The 23388-nt window shown below is 35.8% G+C and overlaps 1 protein-coding gene across 1 annotated transcript in view; it reads right to left on the minus strand.

The window, feature by feature from the left end:
• The window catches only part of LOC129238557 (uncharacterized), a 42157-nt gene that overhangs the window by 12741 nt on the left and 6028 nt on the right, over positions 1–23388 (minus strand). The window contains exons 2-11 of the mRNA XM_054873615.1: positions 17562–17634; positions 14038–14078; positions 11043–12672; positions 10230–10492; positions 9857–10085; positions 8269–8463; positions 4801–4863; positions 4561–4694; positions 4379–4459; positions 309–721 (exon numbers count right to left, since the gene is read on the minus strand). Coding sequence (XP_054729590.1) covers positions 309–721; positions 4379–4459; positions 4561–4694; positions 4801–4863; positions 8269–8463; positions 9857–10085; positions 10230–10492; positions 11043–12672; positions 14038–14078; positions 17562–17634 — 3122 coding nt within the window. The remainder of the gene's footprint in view (positions 1–308; positions 722–4378; positions 4460–4560; positions 4695–4800; positions 4864–8268; positions 8464–9856; positions 10086–10229; positions 10493–11042; positions 12673–14037; positions 14079–17561; positions 17635–23388) is intronic.

The raw sequence follows: 23388 nt of genomic DNA on the forward strand, positions 1-23388 counted from the left end.
AATGCATATTTGGTTGGATATGGAAGCGTAAGCAATTAAAGCGTAGACACTGCATCCTAAATAGGCTTTCAGAGTAGAGCAGGGATCGATGGGTTAGAACTCATTGGGTTAGTTATTTTGCTTCTCTTCTAAAATAGTTTTCTGCTAAATATTCCTACCTTTAATTTAAACTTCTTTTAAAAAGCGATATGTATTCGGGGCATGTGTGAGGTATGGAGGTTTCGATTATGACAATAATAGAAAAAAGTCGTACATACTTATAATTGTTACTTATATTTGTTTGCCTCAACGAACCTGAGTCTACGTACCCTATCGCTGGTGTTCAACTGTGATTCCATGGCATTAATGTCTGACTTGAGACGCATCATTTGTGATTCAACGCGTGCATTTTCCCGTTGCAATTCCGATATCTCCGCTTCGAGTGTGTTCAAGTCCTCGCCAACACCGCTGCCATTACCGCCATTTGTTGAGGGCACGTTGTTGTTGATATTGTTATTGTTCGCTGTGTTATTTGGATTGTTGCTGTTGTTGTTGGAAGTATTGTTGCCTTGCAGACTATCTGGCAGTGTAGCTGTCCCGGCGACGGACGAAGAGACATTGCCGAGAGCAGCAGTGGAACTAACGACCGAGGCGTTGTTGTTGCTGCCATTGCTTATATTACTAGATATGGAAGCAGAAGAGGAGACTGCGGAGCCAACACCGCCCATCATCATTTCGATGCCTAAGGGTAGAGGGGAAGTAAAATTTTGAGCATAAAATAAATAAATTTTCAACATTATTTTTTATTTAGTGTATTGGTGTAATTTGCAATTTTTATAATGTTAGAAAAAACAATAATAATTATGTGCGCGTGTGCTAAAATCTAAGCATACCAAAGTAAAAAGTATACTTGAAGGCTGAGTTTAAGCCATTTTTTGAAAGTGTTAAATTAACGTAAAGAGAAAGCAATCGAATTTGTTTATTTAGAAAAGGCACAAAGTGGGTGCTATTTTTTCTTCTAAGCTTGGTTTTTCGTTGACTAATTCGCTTATCCCTATGCGTCTTAGTTTATTGTGATTTATTTATCACTATATGCATGGAACGTTTCATACTGATTTATTTATTTATTATATATATATTGGGTGTGGGAATCAGTTTCCGCCCTCGTAAAAGAGGTGTCGCTGCTGATACTGTTTTGGAATTCACTCTAGAAATATACTGGTGATTTTAAGGTGTATATGTGATACTCAATATTTTCATTTATTTATTGTACATATAGTATTTTATTATATTAGAACTTTGCACTCATTTTTCTAAGTAAAAGAAAAAAATAAGTAAAAAAAAAAAATTATTATAAGCGTAAAACAGGACAAATTTAACTATGATTTATTATGAACATTATTATGTTTATAAAATAATACTTTTACTAAAAACTAGTTAAATCAATATATCGAAAGGCATTGTTCTGAAAATATACTAAAATGCATTCTTCTAAAAATGCTCTAAAACTTCAAATGTATGAGTATGCAACATTTTTAGCAAAAGTATTATTTCAAAATAGGCCAAAAGACGTTATTCTAAAATTGTACTAAAATGCATTGTTCTAAAAATTTACTAAAACTTCAAATTAATGACTTAGTATGTAAAATTTTTAGTTAAAGTACTCCTTAAAAGCCAAAAGGCCTTGCGTTAAAAATGTACTAATATGCATTGTTCTAAAAATGTACTAAAACTTCAAATTAATGACCTAGTATGCAACATTTTTATTTAAAGTACTCTTACAAAAATATGCCAAAAGCCTCTGTTCGGAAAATATACTAAAATGTATTGTTCCAAAAATATACTAATATAAATTTTATAATTTACTAAAAATTTAAATGTGTGACTTGGTATGCAACATTTTTAGTAAAAGTATTCTTTTAAAAATATATCAAAAGGCGTTATTCTAAAATTGTACTTAAATGCATTGTTCTAAAAATGTACTAAAACTTCAAATTAATGACTTAGTATGAAAATTTTAGTTAAAGTACTATTTTATAAAAATATGCCAAACGACATTGTTCGGAAAATATACTAAAATGTATTGTTCTAAAAATGTACTAAAATTTGAAATGTATTACTTAGTATGAAAATATTTTAGTAAAAGTATTATTTAGCAAACATTCCAAAAGGCGTTGTTCTAAAATGCATTGTTCCAAAAATGTACCAAAATTTAAAATGTAAAAAAAATGTACTAGAAATTAATTCATATGAAGTGATTGTACTAATTATCTTCGAAAATGATAGTAGTAATAATAAAACTACAACAAAACGCAGTTGCGCTACTACTAAACACAATTCCATTACAAGGATAACACTAAACTGGTTTGATAAGTGGCTTAAATGAGTATTCGACTATTTTGTGGTCTCACTACAATCTTTTGAAAGTAGAAATTCTGATTTAAAAGTATGCATGTCTATGAATTTTCACCAAAATAATTTATTCGACTTTAATAGCTTTGCTTAAGGATTAAAAATCCTGCTCTTTAAAAAAAAATTATATATACAGATATATAACTAAACAATTTTTTTAAGTCAGCAATTAAGCACTTGAATGGTAGAAGCGGTCAAGTCGAGACATGTTGTTTTGTCAAAAGCGCCCATATATGAACTAAAAGTGTAGTAAAAGTTTGGTTATGGTGAAAAAAAAATTGTATTAAAAAACTCTACTGAGGGATTTAACTTAGTTTGCAATAAAATTTTAAACCTCTTAATACTGTTAGTGTATTTACTAAAATACGCACAATATTTTTGCGGGATTGTATTAGTTTTATGTTTAAATTTTAGTAAATAGAGAGATCAATCTAAATCGACTTATAACTTTTCCGTATTAGATTTTAGACAAATTCGAGAGTAAAATTCTTTGCATATATATTATTAATTTATTGGAAGATTTATAATTTTTCCAAATGGCGTGCAACATGCCAGCTTAAAATGATAGTTGGCTTACCGCTTTAAGAACCTATGAACAATTCACAAGCAGTATTTTAAAAATCTATGTTTTCTATTAAAATTATTTCTTTCCTGAATTCTTTAGCATAATTTACTCTCTCTACTTCTTTTCTCTAGAAACAGCGGACTGTTCGGTTAATTTTTAAGCTAAAGCCCATGCTGCCTCGTTGTTGCTTGAACATCCACTGATTGGACGTGTGTGTGAATATGAGTGATTAAATGGGCAGAATTATGTTGCCAAGCCCCCAGTGATGTGTCAACCGTAGTTACACTCACCATTTTCTTTGGATAGCTGAACGTGGAGATCTATCATTCTGCATGGAGTTACTGTTGTGTAACGCACTCAGGCATTTCTCTTTCAACAACAAAAAAATAGAGAGCTGTGAGAACCGAAAGAGAGAGACCACAAGAGAGAACTTAATCGTTGCAATGCAAATGTCACAACCTTCGTGACGATTTTTTGCACTAATCGCGCTAAAGAAGCTGCGTTTGAAAAATAACTTATTTCATCTTCATCCATTTACCTATTCAAAAGTGGCTTCAGAATACTATTTCGCTTTTTAAAACGCGAATAAATATTTAATGTGCATAGCTTAAAACAAAATATTTCCACAAAATTTTGTTACACTTTGTAACATAGCAAAAAAGTATGAATGTAAGCATATAAAAATACCAAAAAAATGGGGCTGCGCATAAGAGCTTACCTTGTTCTTCATGTCATTCAATCGGTGGGTAGGTGATTCAATATGGTTCGGTTTTTTTCGGAAAAATGTTGTTAGATAAGGTACTGTGTGTAATATTTTGTATGCAAAAGTTTTTCAAATGCAAATTTTCATTTCAGAACAGAATGTATATTTGAAAAATCTTGTGCTACGTAGCTTGTCTTTTGTTACATAGTACTATACATAGTATTAGTTTAGTTTTGCTAATCAAAATTTTCATTCTATAGCAGATATTCGGCACCGATACAAAACGTCGCATAGTCTAAACACAAATTATCCACATGAAACGAAACGAATAAGAAAAAGAAAGAAAATGAGAGAATAATTAGAAATGAATATTAGAATTTTTTTTGTATGTTTGATTAGAACAATAGTGGAGAAGGTCATACAATAACTGGAATTGCTATGTCTGTTGTAGGCTTGTAATAACGAGTTAATTGCTTATAAGAAAATTAAAATAAAATTAAGTACATAAATAAAGTCACAACTACTTTTTACGAAGTAAAAGAAAAACATTTTTTTCATAAATCAAAATTCTTAAAAACATAAATATCTTTAAAATTGTTAGCACACGCACACATATGAAACCGAAACTATAAAGTGATTTTATGTACTTTTTAATAGGTGTTCGAAATGAAAAAGAAATATTTGCAAAAAGTTACTAAGTGTATTTGTGGTTTGCTTACCTGTATAGCCTTTTGGATAGACCATTGTAACATCATCGAACTTCGGTTTCTTCATACTCTGACTAGCAGCACTGCCGCAACCTTTAGGTGGAATGAGAGAAACAAGCAACAACGAAAGCAAAACAAATGTCGAGGGTTAGTTCTGTGTGCCGCTGTTGTTAAGTTGGTTTGTAAGACATTACCAAAATGTTGAGCATACGCACCGTCAAACTTCATAGCAGTCGCTGCAGCGACGGCGGCTTTATGTTGTTCTACGGTGCCGCCGGCTTCGAGTACGCGCATTTTATTACGATTCGCGATGGGACAGCCAGAAGCGCTGCAAAGACATAGAGAAGATAAATAAAGAGATAAATATTATATGTATGTAAGGAAATAGTTGAAGGGGCATGACTTCTAGTAGGTTTTGTAAGTATAGTGCTTACCTTCTGTGCGACAAGAATTTGCCAGTAGAGTGACCAGAACCATCACAGCCAGGAATGGGACATCTGAAATGGAACGCAAGTTTTGTGTTAAGATCAACGATTATTTGGAGAACAAACACATATATAAGGTGTTCCATAATTCTAGCACAACAACAATTAAGAAAAGTTCTTCAAGAAGAGTGGAATAAAATAACGTGACCTGTAAATGACGGCTTGGTTAAATCAATGCTTTTACAGCGTAAATAAGGCCAATGGTAATCCAATCAAATAATAGAATTTTATTTTAAGAATGTTTTTTACTTGCTTTTGTAATTTATTTTTAAATTTTAAGATGCAATAATTCTTTTTTTTTACCTCTGCAAATTTCTATATTGAAGTTGAGTTTTATGTTCCTTTCGTGTGAATAAAACACCATTTTATTATAATTTGCTTACTTCAAAGCATCAATAGCGAGAGCATTGCAGATAAGTGTGTACCTACTTAAGGGACTAACTGTATAAATGTATATACTGTATATACGGGTGATTTTTTAGCTATTATCTTTTTAAACAGTTGGTTTAAACAGCTGACGCACGTTTCGTGTTTTGTTTCACTGTCAAACATCTTCAGTTTGGTCTATAATTTAACCATGAATCGTCTTATAAATCATTGAATCATTGAATTTTATTATAAAAATTCGTGTTCTGTTAAGAAAGTTTAAAGTCGAAAAATTGTGTTCACCGACGAAGCTCATTTTTGGATCGATGGGTACGTAAATAAGCAGAGTTGTCGATTTTGGAGTAAAGATCAGCCAGAAGAATTGCAAGAGCTACCAATGTATCCAGAAAAGGTCACAGTTTGGTGCGGTTTATGGACTGGAGGTATCATTGGACCGTACTTCTTCAAAGATGCTGCGAATCGTAACGTAACTGTGAATGGTGAGCGCTACCGTGGAATGATATCCAACTTTTTTTTGCCCAAAATGCAAGAGCTTGACTTGCGTGACATGTGGTTTCAGCAAGACGGTGCCACATGCCACACACCATGCGTAACAATTGACTTGTTGAGAGGCCAGTTCGGTGAACATTTTATTCCACGTTCGCCACCTGTCAATTGGCCACCCAGATCGTGCGATATAACGCCTTTAGATTATTTTTTGTGGGGCTATGTTAAAGCTCATATCTATTCAGACAAGTCTGCTTCAATTAACGCAACATTAAAGAATTTATATGTGAGATACCGGCCGCAACATTGGAAAGAGTATGCCAAAATTGGACTAAGCGGAAAGACCATTTGAAGCGCAGTCGCGGTCCACATTAGCATGAAATAATCTTCAAAAATTAAATTATATGGACTGTACTATCGATTTAAATAAAAATTTCATGTAGTTTTCTGAATTTTACGTGTGTTTTTTTGAAAACATTCCTATAGCTCTTAAAAAATCTCCTATCATATTTATATTGCCAAGGGGTGAAACGGGTTTTTAGAATTTACGTCTGCCTATTTAGTTTAGCCATTTAATTGGGTGTTTATGACTTAATGTAGCTATGGCGCAGAAGATTGAAAAGCAACCTACTTAAAATTAGCTAGAATTTTCAAATATTTACAATAGAATAAATAGAAAACTAAATGCTAGAAAAAGTATGTTCATAGAACTTCTAAACTTATAAAATAAAGGGTCTGTAGTGAATAATTGCTAGACGGTACCTGTTTTTATGTCATCTTTGACATTTATAAAGTAGACAGATGTACAATTTTACATGTTACAACAACGCTTTAAAGTTATTGAAACATAATATAAAAATGGTCGAATTTTAAGAGCAACGTATCGCGAAATTTGTGAATTTTTTGGACGAAATAATCATCCGAGTGAGTCGACAACTCAAAGGTTGGTGAAAAACTTTGAAGAAACTGGCTCTGTTGAGAATAGAAAAAGGACAGGCAGACCCAAAACTGGATATTCAATCGAGAATATTGCTGCGGTAGCGCCCAGAATTGCTGAATAACCTTCATTATCGATATTTTGACATTCTCAACAATTAGGCATTCATGAATCGATTGTTTGGCTGATTCTACCTGTAGACGTGCTCATGGTGAACCTTTATATGATTTAATTTTTCACATATATTTGTTAAGAGCCGTATTGAATAAAAATAGTGAAACCCGAAAAAATCTAAATTTGTACATATTTTATTTTATAAGAACATCTAGACGCGCCTTTTGGAAGACCATTTGTTTGTGCTTAGTTTCATTAAGTCGAGTCATTCGTTTCACATACCGTCGGACGGACAAAACTGAGACTTTAATTATATCGAACTGAGCGCAGTTTTTGTTCTATTTCATTTCGACTTAGCTCATTTTCAAAACTCATTTTCTTGTGCACCAACGGACAGACGTACTAACAGATATGCTTAAATCGCTCTATCGAAAGATTTATAATCTGCAAATGGCATCGTACGTCAATTGTATTGGACACTTGCGTACTAAACAGCTGCGGTAAACAGACAAGTACTGGAGCGCGTGAAGGTTAAAATAAATATTTACATTACTCAAAACATTTTTTTTATTTACTAAATATAGAAAGTAAAAGTACAATATAAAATAAAATTCAAAAACAATATTGATGAGTCATTCTGAATTTTTGTTTTGTTAAAGCGAATATATTTTTTAAATTTTTATAATTAATATTTGTGCTTTGAAGATGCAAAAAAATTGTCAAAAATCAACGGCATTTGCATAACAAAAATTTTTCTAAAAATTCTGATTAGTAGTAGCAGTAGTAGTATTTATTGCAAATAAAAGTAAAATAAAAAAAATTTGAAATTTACTTATTGTAATATTAAGAAAAAAAAAAATATTTACAATAATTTAACGACAATGGGATGAGTCGTCTGTCGTGTAAAACAATCATTCGGTCTACGGTTTCTAAAACCAGTTAAACTCTCTTATTAAGTAATCTCTGTATCTAAAGGCATAATTAAAAAAACACAAAAGTTTATCCCAATGATCATTTTCCCCATTGAGAATCGCAATCAGTTGGGAATCATTTAAATAAAGTTAAGAAGTTTGAGATTTTGGTGAAAATTTGCAGAACTATTATTATTTTTTTTAAGTTTTGAAAAACAAGTTATATTGTTTTTGTTGTAATATAATGAGTTATATTTAAATATTCGGTCCTATTTTTATGATGGTTGTCATTTTTTTCGTCAAAGGCTTAAGAAATACCTACTATTGAGTAGACTGAGCTTTACCGTTTAAAAATATAAATAACACAAAAATATTTTTAAACGAAATTAGCCGCTTAAAATTTGTGTCACTAAAATCGAAGATTATTATTCCCTAGCCATGAATCATTAGCATTTGGTTTTAGGTACCTTTATACTTATACATCTACAGTTATACGGAGGTATCGAAATTGTGACTCATAGTTACGCGTCAATTACCAAAACCTCTTCATTGAAAAAAAGTTAGTTATTACGTAATTCTCACCTTAGCGGCTCCGAGTCTTGCCCATCTCGTGGCTTACTCTTTGGCTTATTGGCGCGCGGGCATCCCGATAGACTGCGATGGGATGAATAGTTACCGGTCACATGACCTGAACCGTCACAGCCTGGCGTGGGGCATTTCAGTTCTTGCGAGTGTGGCTGCAGATGATTGCGGTCGCTACGCGTGCAGCCCGTCAAACTGTTGAAAAGAGTTTAGAAATATTACAAAAAACAATCCATTTTAGAAACAGAGCAGATGAGAAATAGAGCAGCAAAGCAAGCGGGCATGCAATGAAAACTGTAAACCAACCAATCCCACCGCACTTCGTGCTCTCTCGAAGGCACATAACCCAGGCACAATGACAATTGATGGGTGAAATTAATCGGTAATAGCAAATAAGTTTTCTTCCAAAGTTGAGTATTGAAAGTATGCTTTGGTTTGATAAATTTATCTAGCAAATTGCAAACTTATCATTGGCAACAGCATGAGCAGACCGCACTTGAAGAAAAGGAGAGTCAGTGTAGAAAGTAAAGCTGATAAACCCGTTTATCCAACTATCAATTGGTCAGCATACACTTGGGTGCGCACTTAAAAGTTTAAGCAAACCGACTGCCGTTCATATTGCCGCGCGCAATTCGAATAGAGACAAAAGCAACTGCAATACGCGTATGTATTGGATCATTCGAAAAGTTAACTATCAAATTGGATCTCAATTGCTATCGAACAAACGACCAATGCGGGTGGTCCGCAGCTGCCAGTAACTTTTCCTCATAATCTCTAAGTTGACTAACATCAAAACAGCTTTACCAAATCGTCAAAGCATTCAGTCGCTTTAAAGTAGTTTCGTTGCTACAGGACTACATTTTGTCATTGGCATAATCAACTCACATACACTTGTTTCAACAAACAATCTTCTCTTGCATCTGACGTACCCTCAGTTTTCAGCTATTGCGCCACCTGTCCGGCATGTGCGCGCTCGTTTGTTAGTAATTTCAATTTATTGCCACTCTGCCATTTGGGGGCCACACATCTTTATAAATATTAAAATCTACCAGAAAGGACGCAATTCACCGGCGATTCTTCATTCTCAACAGCTTCCATCATCACTCGTTTTCATTATCGTTGCCGACATTCGACAACGCCACAACACACAATGGCCCTTTGTGAATGCAAAACTCGTCTGATAAGTGTCATTATTGCATATTTTAATATTTTCCATAATGCTCGTGTATGTAAGTTTTCACTTCAACGTCCTCCCACCCGAACGGGTGCACATGCATGGTTGACAAGGACACTTGCCTGTGCTCTTTTCATTATCTTAATAACGAGACTAGTGTCCTTTCCGGTGATCGCTGTGTCCTGTGCCAATACCAGTCGTCCAAAGGGATTGGTCGAACTATTTGCAGTGAATGGAAATCTTGCATGCAATACCACTTATACATACAAAGAAGATACATATATGTATATACCTAAGCACACATGTGTGTGTATATTCAAAGTGTTAGTAAAAATGGTTGTAAGTAGCTGCTAAGCATAGTAGTAATAAAGTAGCTGTTAGTAGTAAAGTGATTTGACTTGCCATTCGACTAACCTATCCTTTGTTTTGTCATGTTGCGGTATGTGTTGTGGTGGAGGCATGGAGTAACACGACGCTGGGCTGGGTGAGTAGCCGCCCGACACTGGTGTCGGATATCCGCCGGGACCGACAGCAGTCGCATAAGGATTGCTACATTGATATGCGGCTGGACCGTAGCCATGATAGCCGGCTGGGGGATAATCAGACTGTACAACCATACCATAGCCAGGATGAGGTGAATAGCCTAGTTGACCATTACGTAAGTGGAGGAAGAAAAAACATCATACATTTTAGAAAGAAAATTAGTACTTAGCAAGTAAAAGCGGAGGGGTATGGTATGTTAACCTTACATTAAACCAAAAAGTCTTTGAATCTCTTTGATACTTACCACTAGGATCACGATAACTATCGATATAATGGGAGCCACCACTGTCCGGTGTTGACTCACGACTGTATGGCCGTGGGCCGCCGATATGTCCGACCAGCCCGAAACCAAGAGGTCGGGGTGGCCCGCTGAAATCGACTGGTTCCATTTGTGGTGAACGTGGTGCGCCGTTAGCACCTGTCGGTGGCACACCTGGGCCAAAACCTTGTGGATGTCCAACAACTAGACCGTCGGGATGTGCGCCATATTGAGGACTTGTAATAATACTGAAAAGAGAACAAAAGTTGTGAAAATTTTGGTAAGTACTTGGTTGGCCACAATATGTATTTATTTTTATGATGAAGGAAAGTGTTTTGAGGAATGTGTTTCAAGGTTTGGAGTATGTATTAAGTGTTTGAGCTCTCGGCAATATAGTAAAAAAAATATCAGTATTTCTAAAGCGCGAACCAAACCAATCCACCGCTCACCCAGTGTGTTTTGGAACATTCCTGGCTTGACGGAGGAGATTGTTTGACTTTCGCTTTGAAAGTATTGGTTTCCCGAATTTCGTTTTACAGAGATAGGAGGGTAAGAAGCTAGTGTAATTTCTTGTGGAGTTTGCGGGCCAACATATCCTACTTTCAACTGCACTCACTCAATTCAGTCAAACGCAGACTAGTAAAGAGGTTAGCTTAGCTTTCTAATTTACGAATTGAGAATCCTCAAATTTTAGTGAAAGTCCCAAATAGTGCGGATATTTGTCAGAAATTGTCTCATTTTCCCTATTTTCTCTAACCCAAAATATATATTCGAGTATGTATGTACGCTCCCATTTACCTGTGTGGTAGACGGGTGACGCTCAGGTCCAACGTCTGTCCCTGAGGACTTGGCACTTGAGGACTGGCAATGTTTGGGCTCGCACCCGGTTGTGGACTACCGGCGCCCATACGCTGACTGTACTGGTTGTGCGATGCTGGTGAGTTGAAACCATGCGGACTGGATGAGGTAACCGAGGCTGAGGCCGACAAATCCACGACCGGTGCGCCAGGCGGCGACGGCGACCCACTCTGTTTCGGTTGCTGTTGATGTTGTTGTTGTTGCTGTTGCTGATGCTGTTGATTTTGATAGGCTGCCGCAGCTGCTGCTGCTTGAGCCGCTGCCATTTTCACTGACAAATTTATAGCTGAGAAGCCCGGTGGTAAAGGACCCATACTCGGATCGTAGTGGTACATGGGACGTGGATATATTGGACCACCATTGGCAAGCTCTTCATGCTCTGCCTTCGCCATTAACATTTGTTGTTCCTGCAAGTATTTCTGCTGCTGTACCTGCAAATCGTCCGCGGATTGCGGTAGGTAGTGATACATATTCGCTGGCGGGCCCTGACGCTGACCATTGCAGATGGGATCGTACCGTTCGAAGGCGGTAGGTATTCCCGCTACACTAGATACACTCGCGGCATCGGCGTAAGCGGCAGCGGCAGCTGCGGACGATAGTGATGTGGGCGGATTCGTGTCATAGCCGCGTGCATCAGGCGATAGGGCATTGGTAGGAGCGCCATTGGCTGTGAGCATTTCTTGTCCATAAGCGGATGTTGGTGGCTTGCTGCCAACAAGATTGCCATCGCCACCGTTCACCATGTGTTGCGTATAGCGCATATGCTCGTAGTGCTGTTGATGTTGTTGGTGTTGCGTATCGTCATGATGCACGTCGGTGCGGTACGCATCGGCACCATTTACGGAAGTTCCATTGCCAGCGGACATCATTAACGATGATGAGCCTTCGATGAATGGTCCTCGTTGCTGGTGCAGTGTTTGTTGTTGCTGTTGATGGGGATTATGTGGACTTTGTTGTTGCGCCTGTTGTTGCTGATGTTGTTGCTGATGCTGGTCGGCCATTGTATGTGGCGGTGGTGGCTGCTGCTGCGTCGATTGTTGCTGCTGTTGCTGTTGCTGCTGTATGCTCACGTAACCGGACGCTTGAAGTGTTCCGGTCGCACTTCGGACGCCACTCAAGTGCGGCGCGTGCAAATTGTCTGAATTTGTGGTGGACACTGAGCCTGAATTTGACGCATTACCGTTGGAGGAACGGTCTGTTTGTCCAATGCCACTGCCACCAATACTACCGCCACCACCACCGGCAGTGGTATCCGCGTTGGTCATGTATGGGTGCATGGGACTTTTATTGTATTCGGACTTGACGCTGGCGACCGGACTGAATTCCGTTTTGATAATTGGCATTGCGCTGCTAGCCGTACTTGAGTTTGTCGTGGAGTTCGAGTTGAGGCTGTTGAGTGTGCTGTTGTTGGCGGAAGTATTGCTGTTGTTACTGCTGTTGGTCGTACCGTGGCCGCTATTATTATTGATGCAGCTGATGCTGTTGTTATTCAAGTATTGATTCGAGGTGATTTTCAACTTTTCCAAATGATGCAGCTCCTTCGGTTCAGACTTGAATGTGTCTACCACAGCTGTGAGTGAGAGATAGAGAGTTTGAGAGCAACAGGGTTTGGTTATTGGATATGGAAGGCGTATGCCAAAGTTTTTAAATGAATTAAAAATGCTGAGAACCATAAACAATTTTCAAGAATTTTTTTTACAAAACAAGTTCAAAACTTATTCAACTCATAGGGGTAGAGATTATTTATTGTAGATATTTTTACACATAATTACAGTAAACGAAAGCCTTTCATAGCGGCGACAAACCTTTGGCCTCTTCTTCAAATTCCAGTCGCAAGGGTTTCAATACAGAATGCGGCTCTCTTCGTGCATTGAAATCATCAAATTTATTGTCTACCGTAGACTGAATAAGAGAAATAGTTGTCTTGCATATCGCCGGTTGTTTCTCTGTGCTGGCCACTTTTTTGCCGCCCACACGTTTTACAGCCTTAGGACAACCGGATAGACTGCGATGAACACTACGATGTGCCTGCACATGACCTCGTCCATTGCAACCCGGTGTGGGACACTTCAGAATTTGCTCATGTAAAGCCAACACTACGAAATGTGGTGGTGGTGGAAAGAGAAGCACCAAATTGGGGGGATATTAGGAATGAAAAATAATTTTGTATTAATTGGTTGAAGATTTTTCGCAAATAATTTATAGACGATCAACAACAGCGTTTTACTACGAGCACTACCACGAATATTAGGCATTCCACACATTTCAGAGACAGATACAGCGGCAATAGTTAGCCGGCGGGCAGCGTTGGTCTAATGCTTAGTTAGGCGAGAGTGATAGTAGGCATTGGATAGTTGATTAATAATTTAATGAAGCGTTTAGGATAGAGGAAGGGATAGTCAAATAGAGAAGTAGAGTTGCTAGCATGTTTTTTTATTGTTTTGTGATAGTACGAGTAAGTAAAGCAAGAGGAGACATACCACCCATCATAGTGTCAGATTACATACGTTAACGGAGAGAGATTCCTGAGAGGAGAGGTTTAAAAGTAAAGCGCACACAATTACTTAATGGCATATCTCTATGTCTTTTCATTGTTTGATTAACTCTTTTTTAAATATTTGTTTTTTTTTAATTAATCATAATTTTTGGCAAATTTTTAATCTCTACCCCGTGTAAAAGAAAATAAAATAATACTAAAAATATTGATCATAAAATATGATGTCCAAAATGTAAAAAAAGGAGCAAAAAATAAAAGTTAAAAAAATGTAAGATTAAAAAGAAAAAATAGTATCCATATATATTGAAATGTTTGGAGGTTATTCATCATCTTCATGCAACAACAGACACATACATACATACTATATACCATGCCTCATACACATACATATGTACATACATAGCTCATTACAATGTTATAAATTATTTTTCAACTTACATTCCGAAGTGACTTTATCACGTTTTGGACAACCAGATAAGCTAAGGAAGGCATAAAAGGTAAATTGAATACAAATAGATATATAAGTTTTTGTTAATGGACAAAAGCGAATTCTTAATTTAAATCTAGTGGTATCAGAAAGAGTTCACACATCATGAAATTGCTATGTATTTATAGGGGTGTTTCAATAGGGCCATAATCAAATTTTTGCACAGCACAATAGGGGAGGCATTTGCATTTAAAGTGAACACATTTGGGTGTGGTTTCGATGAACAGCCCAAATATGAAACATCAAAGAATAGAAACAGTGTTTTTTTTAACGGTTACCACTCGGTAGGCAATCAAACTCTTAAGTGACTTTCTATCATAAAAAATTGTCCAAGAAAAACTTATACTCTCCACTACAACAACAGCGTATAATCTTAACAACACCATATCGCACACCACTAATTGGAGGAATACTGTGGCATATTTTTCAACAGGGTAAGCACCAATTTTATATACGAGGTGTGTTCAAAAAGTATCGCGAATTTTGAATTTTTGCAGGTTACGTATATTCGAATTTCGATTTTTTTGTGGCGATATGTTGGTACTCATGTCTCTCACTCATGCCGATGAATTCGGCCATTTTGAATGTTCAGTTAATTGTTGACAGCTGCATTGCTTGCACGTGTTTCGCCTCGTCTTCGATTTTTACCTATTCAAAATGATCGATCAAAGAACCTGTATCAAATGTTGTGTGAAAAACGAAATTAAGTGCGCGGATGCATTCCGAATGTTGACTGTGTCATACGGAGAAGCTACTTTGGACCAAAGCAACTTTTATCGGTGGTATAAAATGTTCTCAGAAGGCCGAGAAGATGTGAATGACGAAAAGCGTGCCGGCGTGCCCGACGCCCGAGTACTTCAACAACAGACGAAAAAATTGATGAAGTGAAGAAAATTGTATTGGCTAATCGTCGGATCACTATTAGAGAAGTTGCTGAGGACCTAAACATATCAATAGGCTTGTGCCATTCGATTTTTTGCAATGATTTGGGCATGAGACGGGTCGCCGCAAAGCTCGTACCGAAACTGCTCAATTTCGACCAAAAGCAGCCACGCATAAGCATTGCTAATGAAATGTTGGACTCTGTCCACGACAACCCAAATTTGCTCCAGAGGGTCATAACTGGTGACGAATCGTGGGTTAATGGTTATGACATGGAAACCAAAGCTCAAACATCTCAACGGAAGCCGTCGCACGAACCAAGACCGAAAAAAGCGCGCCAAGTTGGGTCGAATGTAAAAGTTTTGCTTACCGTTTTCTTCGATTGCAGGGGCGTTGTGCATCATGAGTTCTTGCCACAGGGTAAAATGGTCAATAGAAATATTACCTGCAAGTTATTCGCAATTTGAGCGAAGCAATCCGCCAAAAACGCCCGGATTTGTGGAAGAACATAAATTGGTTTTTGCATCACAATAACGCTCCTGCTCACACATCGTTGCTTGTGCGCGACTATTTGGGAAAAACCAACACACTAATGATGCCACAGCCGCCGTATTCCCCAGATTTGGCCCCCTGTGACGTTTTTTTGTTTTCGAAACTGAAAGGGCCCATGACAGAACGACGCTACGATTGACGAAATAAAGACGGCATCAAAGGAGAAGCTGAACAAAATAAAAAAAAAGTTTTTTGAAGTGCATCGAAGATTGGAAAAAACGTTGCCACCAGTGCATAATATCTCATGGGGATTACTTTGAAGGAGAAAAAATAGATATTAAAGAATAAATAAAAATTCTTTGAAAAAAACACAAAATTCGCGATACTTTTTGAATACATCTCGTACGTACATATATTCATAAGTATATACCAAATGATAACTTGCCAATTTAAACATTGCGAGTTTATAGATTCCGAAAATTTTTTTTTTTGGATGCCAGCACAACCAAAGTTTTGTCAAATTTCTGGTTATCATCTTAGGTTTTATTTATTATGTTTTGTGAGCAACGCAAAGGGAATTTGACACTTTTGGTTCCAAAGAAACCCCGTAATCGCTCCAAAGTCGCTCAAAAATCTAAGTCATGAAAACAGTTTTCTCGAGTTCGTTTTGACCCGAACGAATACTAATTGGTCGTCTCGTACTGTGTTCATTGTTCATGACCATAAACTAAATCTTTATGGTTGCACATTCAATATTAATCGCCTGAGGTTGCAGCGAGTGAATAGGAATATTAGTCCGGGCACGTCGTTTTAAATGAGCTCAAGGCTGTTCGGGAAATTGAATTGCGCAACTAGTTCTAAAATTGGAAAATATCTCGAGAACGGGGGATCACAATGAAGGTGGTGATATAGTATAGGCGGGTTGCATGAGCTCAACAAGCTCATCTACATAGATCCTCTGCTCTCTAAGTTAAATAACCCTGAAAGTATTAAATGAGGCACTGTTTGGTCGCGCAAGAAGAAGAGCGAGACTTTCTCTGTCTTGAAAAGATCAATTGGGAGGGGACATGAAAGAAGTGTTCTGTTGAACTTAGTCAGGAAGAGCTTCCGTAGTAATATCAATAGTTATTCGGACAATATACGAAGAAACCTTGCCATTCAAGGACAAGAAGAAGAGTTTCATATCCTTAACATGATATATACAGGTAAGTATAGTCGAAATCAAGGCCTTTGAAAGTGAATTAACTGAAATTGCACATAAAATAGAATTTTTTTTGAAAGATGATTAAATATACTCTCGATTTTTCATTCTAAATTCAAAGGCAACTCCGATAATTGTGCACTCTGCTCGTTTGTTTGAAGGGAGTCTTTGCAAAGGCATGAAAAAGTGCATTTTCTCTTCTTGATTAGCGCGAACCAAGGCTGCTTCAATACTTTATTAAGGTTTGCTGAGAGAAAGAATCGCCTTTGTCTTCATTCAGCTTCTTCAGTGCTATGCTCTGTGCTTATTCGGCAGGTCTTCGTATGATTTTATAGCTCCATCAGTTGGTTTAAAGTACTATCAGGCATTTTTTCTCATGTTTAAGCGGTCTCGCCTCGGCTGGCAACGGCAAGCGGCCAGAAGTGCCGATTTAGGAAGTAAAATTGTCGTCATATTGGATCTACCATTTTGAATTTGCCATCTTTGACTACAGAATTTAACAAATCAGCAAACGTTATTAAATATTGTTCAATTTGTCTAAGCTTTCTTTGAGTTTACGGAGCAGTTAAAGAATAAAATTATATTGAAAAAGAAAATTTGTTAATATATATAATTTCAGGCTCCTAAATACGTTTTTGTTTGAATTTTGAAATAAAATTTAGAGTCTGTGGACTCATGCTTTCAAATTTAGAATGTCCTGCTTATATACATACCTACAAATGTACTTATACATATTCAAATGTAGGGTTTGTTTTTTTATACAATACATTAGAAAATGTTAGAAAGTATTTTACTTGTAGAATATTTAGAATAATTTCTGCCTGATTTTCTACCCCATTGAAAAACATAGCATTTATTTACACAAATGTGAACTCATTTCCATACGATTTTTTTCTATACCTTCGATGATGTGAGTAAAGCCCAGTTATATGTCCTTGACCGTTACAGCTTGGCGTGGGGCACTTGGTGCCATCTGCAACGAATGGGTGAGGAAGAAGGTGTAAAGACTAAAAACCAAAAAAGCGACGCAAAACCATCTACATACATTTGTACATATATACATATTGACTAGTATTATAAATCTAATTGAATGGCTACATCAAATAATGCATAAATAATTAACTAAGTAAATAAGTAAATAAGACTAAAATGAATTATACATTCGAAATAAAAATTATTATAAATTTACGCGCAAACATTTTATGAGAAAAGTTTCTAAAAATTGTTATGGGCTGTCTAATGAAAATTTCATGACCTATCAAAATACATAAATGAAAGAATGTCTAAATTTGTATATTATTCGTACATATATGAAATGCTTTTATGCTATGCACAAATGTGAGCATACACTTATATATATGTATGTATATATATGCATGAGTTTCTATTCGTATATGCCTCTGCTGAAGTTTGCGCCAGTTGCTGCAAAGCTTCACAGTTAATTTTTGCTTTTTAATTAATTAAAAGTAAGCAAATGCTGACTTGACAAGCGTCAGTGCGTATACATATTACATTATTATTAACATGTGTGTGTGTGTGTATGCATAAGTTCATACTATACATTCTTAAAAACACTTGGCATGTACATAATGAGTCTACTTCGAGCACTTTTTGGCATTTTTCCTAAATAATAAATTAAAATTTGATGGAAAACAGCTTTGCATTATTTACCATACAAGCACACAAACAGACATTCATACACAAACTCATACACATACCAAACTCAACATTTGATACAGATACAAAAAATGTACTGGCATTGGTGGGAGAGCATACAAAAAACCTGTCTGAGACGTGCTCACATTTGCTAATGTAAAACACATGCATGTGTGTGTGTGTGTGTGTGTGTGTGTGAACGTGTGTGGATATGGATTGAAAGGGGTGACATTTTTCAGTTGCACGAGTGCGGGTTAAAAGAGGTTATGGAAAATGTTTAGAAAATATTTTTGTCTATTACGTGCAAGGTTAAAGAACACGGAAGAATATATTGATATACAGACGTACAAACAAGCGCGCATACATTCATACATACGAACATACACAAACACTCGATAGCGCATATACAACGCATGGCTGAGTGGCATCGAACTTGCCGTGAATTTAGAGTGAAGCTGGAGCTACCTGAGACATGCAAATGCTTAACGTCTACTAATTAGAATTTAATGAAAATAAGCAAAAATGACAGACGACACAGTTAGGGTAGTGATGGAAGTGAGCAAGATATGGTAAAAAATTTGTACGTATCCGGCAAAGAGTTTAGTGTAAAACTTTAGCGTATATATACATAGTTTTGGTTGGTTAAAGTTTCTGACTACGCGCTAAATTATAAAATTTGAGAAAAAAATATATGTGTACACTTAGCAGCAGAACTTTGCGTACAAAATATGAAATTAAGTATTTAATATTGAATGAACTTTATGAAGCACCATTGCAACACAAATCTAGCTCTTAAATAGCAAAAGTGAAGCAGACGAATAAAAGGTGTTGCATTAAACTGTTCGCAATAAAGCTTTGAATTGGAACTGTTACTGGAAATCAATTTTAGTGCCATCAGCCATCTTCATAGTGGCATATGTGTGATTTAAGTGCGAATATATGGTATAGTCTGCGGATTCAGAATAGCGACAAAATCAACGAGGGCTTTCCCTTGGATGCCTTCACTATTTCGAAAACTCGCCAAATAGAGTTAGCTTCAGAGTGTGGGGTGGCTAACTTCGCCTATGTCTTGAATAATATTGCCCAAAAGCAATTACCACGAGCCATATACAAAAGTGCTCTGAGTCTGTTCATAGGTTGTTATTTCGATATGAATAAATAGTAAAGAATTTTTTGGTGAATTGGTTCGGAATCCAATATAAAGTGTCTTTCAAAAGAGATGCTTAGATGTCCGTAGTGAACATTTGTCAAGCAGATAGGTGCACAAAATTACACGTTAGAACAACGCGTTAAAGTTATTGAAACTTATTATGAAAACTGCCGATCTTTAGGAACAACATATCGCGAAAATCGTAATTTGTTTGGTGGAAATAATAATCCGAATGAGTTGAAAATTCAAAGGTGGGTGTAAAAATTTCAAGAAACTGGTTCGGCCAAGACTAGAAAAAGGACTGGTAGACCATAAAGTAAATTGCTGCTGTAGCGCAAAGTGTTACTGAACAATTTTCAATACCGATATCTCGTTGCTCTCAACAAATAGGCATCTATGAATCGACTGTTTGGCGGATTTTACCTGTAAACGTGCTCAGCGTGGATATTTAAATATATTAAAATGATATCTTCAAATTAAATTATTTGAAGAACCTGACTGCCAATCGAGATAAAAACTGCTCTTCATAGAAATGTACTTAAAAATTAAAAACCCAAAAAAAAAAACACCAACCAGATGACAACTCAAGAACCGTTATAAAAAAAGGAAAAGGCAAAATCTTTAGCATACTACTTCGAAAAAGTTCTGTGGAATGACGAAGATGAGATAATCGACAACCAGAACAGCTTCCATTCTGATTTCACGAAAATAATAAAAAATAGTTTAAAAAAACTAAAAAACACGCTTTTATTGCTAATCGAACTAAAAAGTAGCAAATAAATTTTAATGACAAAGGGACCTATAATGAAGTAATAGCAAATCGAACGATCAGTCATAGTCAACTACCTCAGAACAGAATTATAACAAAAATTAAGATACAAATAGAGTAATTCAAATTAGAGTTAAAAGCGTGGGATGCATTTTGCTTCACTTTCATAACCCTCTGTACATAGGTAGTTGCCAATAGAATGATTGTAATATTTACTATATCAAGCATCCCACGCTTTTAACTCTAATTTGAATTCCTCTATTTGTATCTTAATTTTTGTTATAATTCTGTTGTTTTACTTTCAAAATTCTGTATTACAAAATTCTGTATTAAAATATAATGTTAACAATGTTAAAGAGGTAATGTAATTATTTAATTTATTATTATTATTATTTTTTATTATTATTCGAGATATTAAATAAAAAATAATAATAATAATAATAATAACAATAATTTTTTCTTCAGTTTCGATAGAATCCACAGTATTTTTGCGTAGAATTCCTTTTCTCGTGGGCGAAGTAATATACTATTACAACAACCGCACACTAAGTACTAACCTCAATGGTGGTGTGGAAACTAAAAATTCCCAATTTTTGTTTAAAAAAATACTCAATTCATGGTTCTACCGGTGTGGCAATATTGACAAATGTTATAAAAAAGCACATTTTTCAGCGCTCTCACGAGAAAAAGAGTTTCCCATCTAGTCATCTATGTTGTGTGTTCCGAGTCGATCAGATTTTTAGAATCCAGTGAAAATTAAGCTCAAAGATTCCGTTACATTCATTCATACATACAACCCGAGCTAATAAAAGTGTGTTAAAAAAAGAAAATATTAATCCTGGCAATCCTCATAAGGATAATGGAAAACTTTTATCAAATTATTGCATTGTCATCGGTCCTTGATAGGTGTGCAAAATTCCAAGTCGATCAGATTTTTAGAAGCCAGTGAAAATTAAGCTCAAAGATTCCGTTACATTCATTCATACATACAACCCGAGCTAATAAAAGTGTGTTAATTATTCTATTTGTTTCTTAATTTTTGTTATAATTTTGTTCTGAGGTAGTTGACTATGACTGATCGTTCGATTTGCTATTACTTCATTATAGGTCTCTTTGTCATTAAAATTTATTTTATACTTTTTAGTTCGATTAGCAAAAAAGCGTGTTTTTTAGTTTCTTTAAACTATTTTGTTTTTATTATGAATGAAAATTATTGTTATCGTTGCAGTCAGTGAATAAATGATTCGATATATTCGTGTTATATTTAATTCCTTTCTTATCGACTGTGAGTCTAAAGCTATGCAGTTATCGGCCGTGATAAAGCAGTAACTGATTTACAAGAATAAATAAAGATTTTTCATTTTACAACCAAATTCACCTTACTCTTTTTGCCCACAGTAAAAAAAGGAAAATATTAATCCTGGCAATCCTAATAAGGATAATGGAAAAATTTTATCAAATTATTGCATTGTCATCGGTCCTTGATAGGTGTGCAAAATTTCAAGTCGATCAGATTCTTAGAAGCCAGTGAAAATTAAGCTCAAAGATTCCGTTACATACATACATACATACATACATACATACAACCCGACCTAATAAAAGTGTGTTAAAAACAAAATTAAGATACAAGTAGAATATAAAAATAAATAATATAAATTTCATTGAATATTTCTGGTTGAAATATTAGATGTGTTATTTTCACAATGAAAAAAGTTTGCTTGTATGTAGAGTTTTTCGGATAAGTGTAAGTACATACTATCATAAGTGTATTTATAACATATATTCGGTTTTTTATACAGTCAGTTTACTGAATTCCAATTTTTCTTAGAATGTCAATCAAATACAAGTTTTGCTTCTGAATTTATGCGTAAATCTCATAATAAAAGTAGAATAAGTAAAAAGTCGTGGCTGGCTGATCGCAAACCACACATCACTCATACGACACGTACCACCTCAAAGTGCTCAAACAGCACTTCACTTCAGTGTAGAACCTAATAAGCGTCAATCGCGGATTTGCCGGCAGCTATGTTCTGTGCAGCTTCAACTAATGACTTATTATTTTCATAATAGTGGAAAAGCCTGAGAAGGGGTTGATGAGGTGTATCTAATGGAAGCAGGCAGAAAATATTGACGCGTGTATGCTGTGACAGAGAGCAAAACTATTTAAAAAGTCATTCAAATTATGGCATCAAAAAGTCTGAAAGAGCCCTACGCATACATGCATGTATAGCAAAATTCATACACATGAACAATTATGCTAATATCACAATTAGTTGTTGTTGTTGTTGCTGTTGCTGTATGTAGGTAGGCATAAGGCTTAGTAGCAGTTAAGCAGTTATCCTTGAAAGCATTAATGCCGACATAATGACAAAATAAATATGCGAAAGTGGTTTTCAAAGCAAAGTACATATATACATACATTTGTACATTCACCTACGTGCATACATAATCATACATGTATTTATAAATACTTCCAGCACCCACTAATAACAACAAAGGGCATCATAATAATAATTTCTAAAACGACTGCCACTTTCTGCTGCTGCTTACGTACGCTGGTAAAAAGATGAATTTTCTAAATTGTAATACAGTGAAATTAGTGACATCGGCAGTGGTGTTTGAATAGGCAGACATTCATAAATGTATGAGTGAATGTATGCACGCAAATACATACTCGTACATAGCTGTTGAAAACAGTGAGCGTACGTGTCTAATGTACGCTAATGACAGAAGGGGTGCAGGCTGATGAAAAGGTTTGAGTAACAACTTTCGTGAGGTTTTCTAATACTAAGCACTAAATGAGCACACAACAATGGTATTAGCAGCCAAGGGCTTCGTCTTGTAGATATTTATGCTTGCACATTTATTCATATGTACTTATAATGGTAGTACTTAGCCTTGTGTTAGTAAGTAAAAAGGCAACAGAATGGTGTCGGCTTAAATGCCAACAAAATGCGTAAATAATAACAATTCTTATAATTGTGATAACAATTTCTATTATTACTATACTTGAGTGTTTGTAAATATGTTTTCGCTGGCTTACACGCACTCACGTGCACTTTAGTATGGAAAGGTGAAAGGAAGTGTGATGCTGTAAGTATATTTATTTGAGTGGGTGGTTGGCAGACAAAGCAAATATGTGGGGCTTTAAA

This window comes from Anastrepha obliqua, chromosome 2 (assembly GCF_027943255.1).
Source record: "Anastrepha obliqua isolate idAnaObli1 chromosome 2, idAnaObli1_1.0, whole genome shotgun sequence".
NCBI classification, from domain to species: Eukaryota; Metazoa; Arthropoda; class Insecta; order Diptera; family Tephritidae; genus Anastrepha; species Anastrepha obliqua.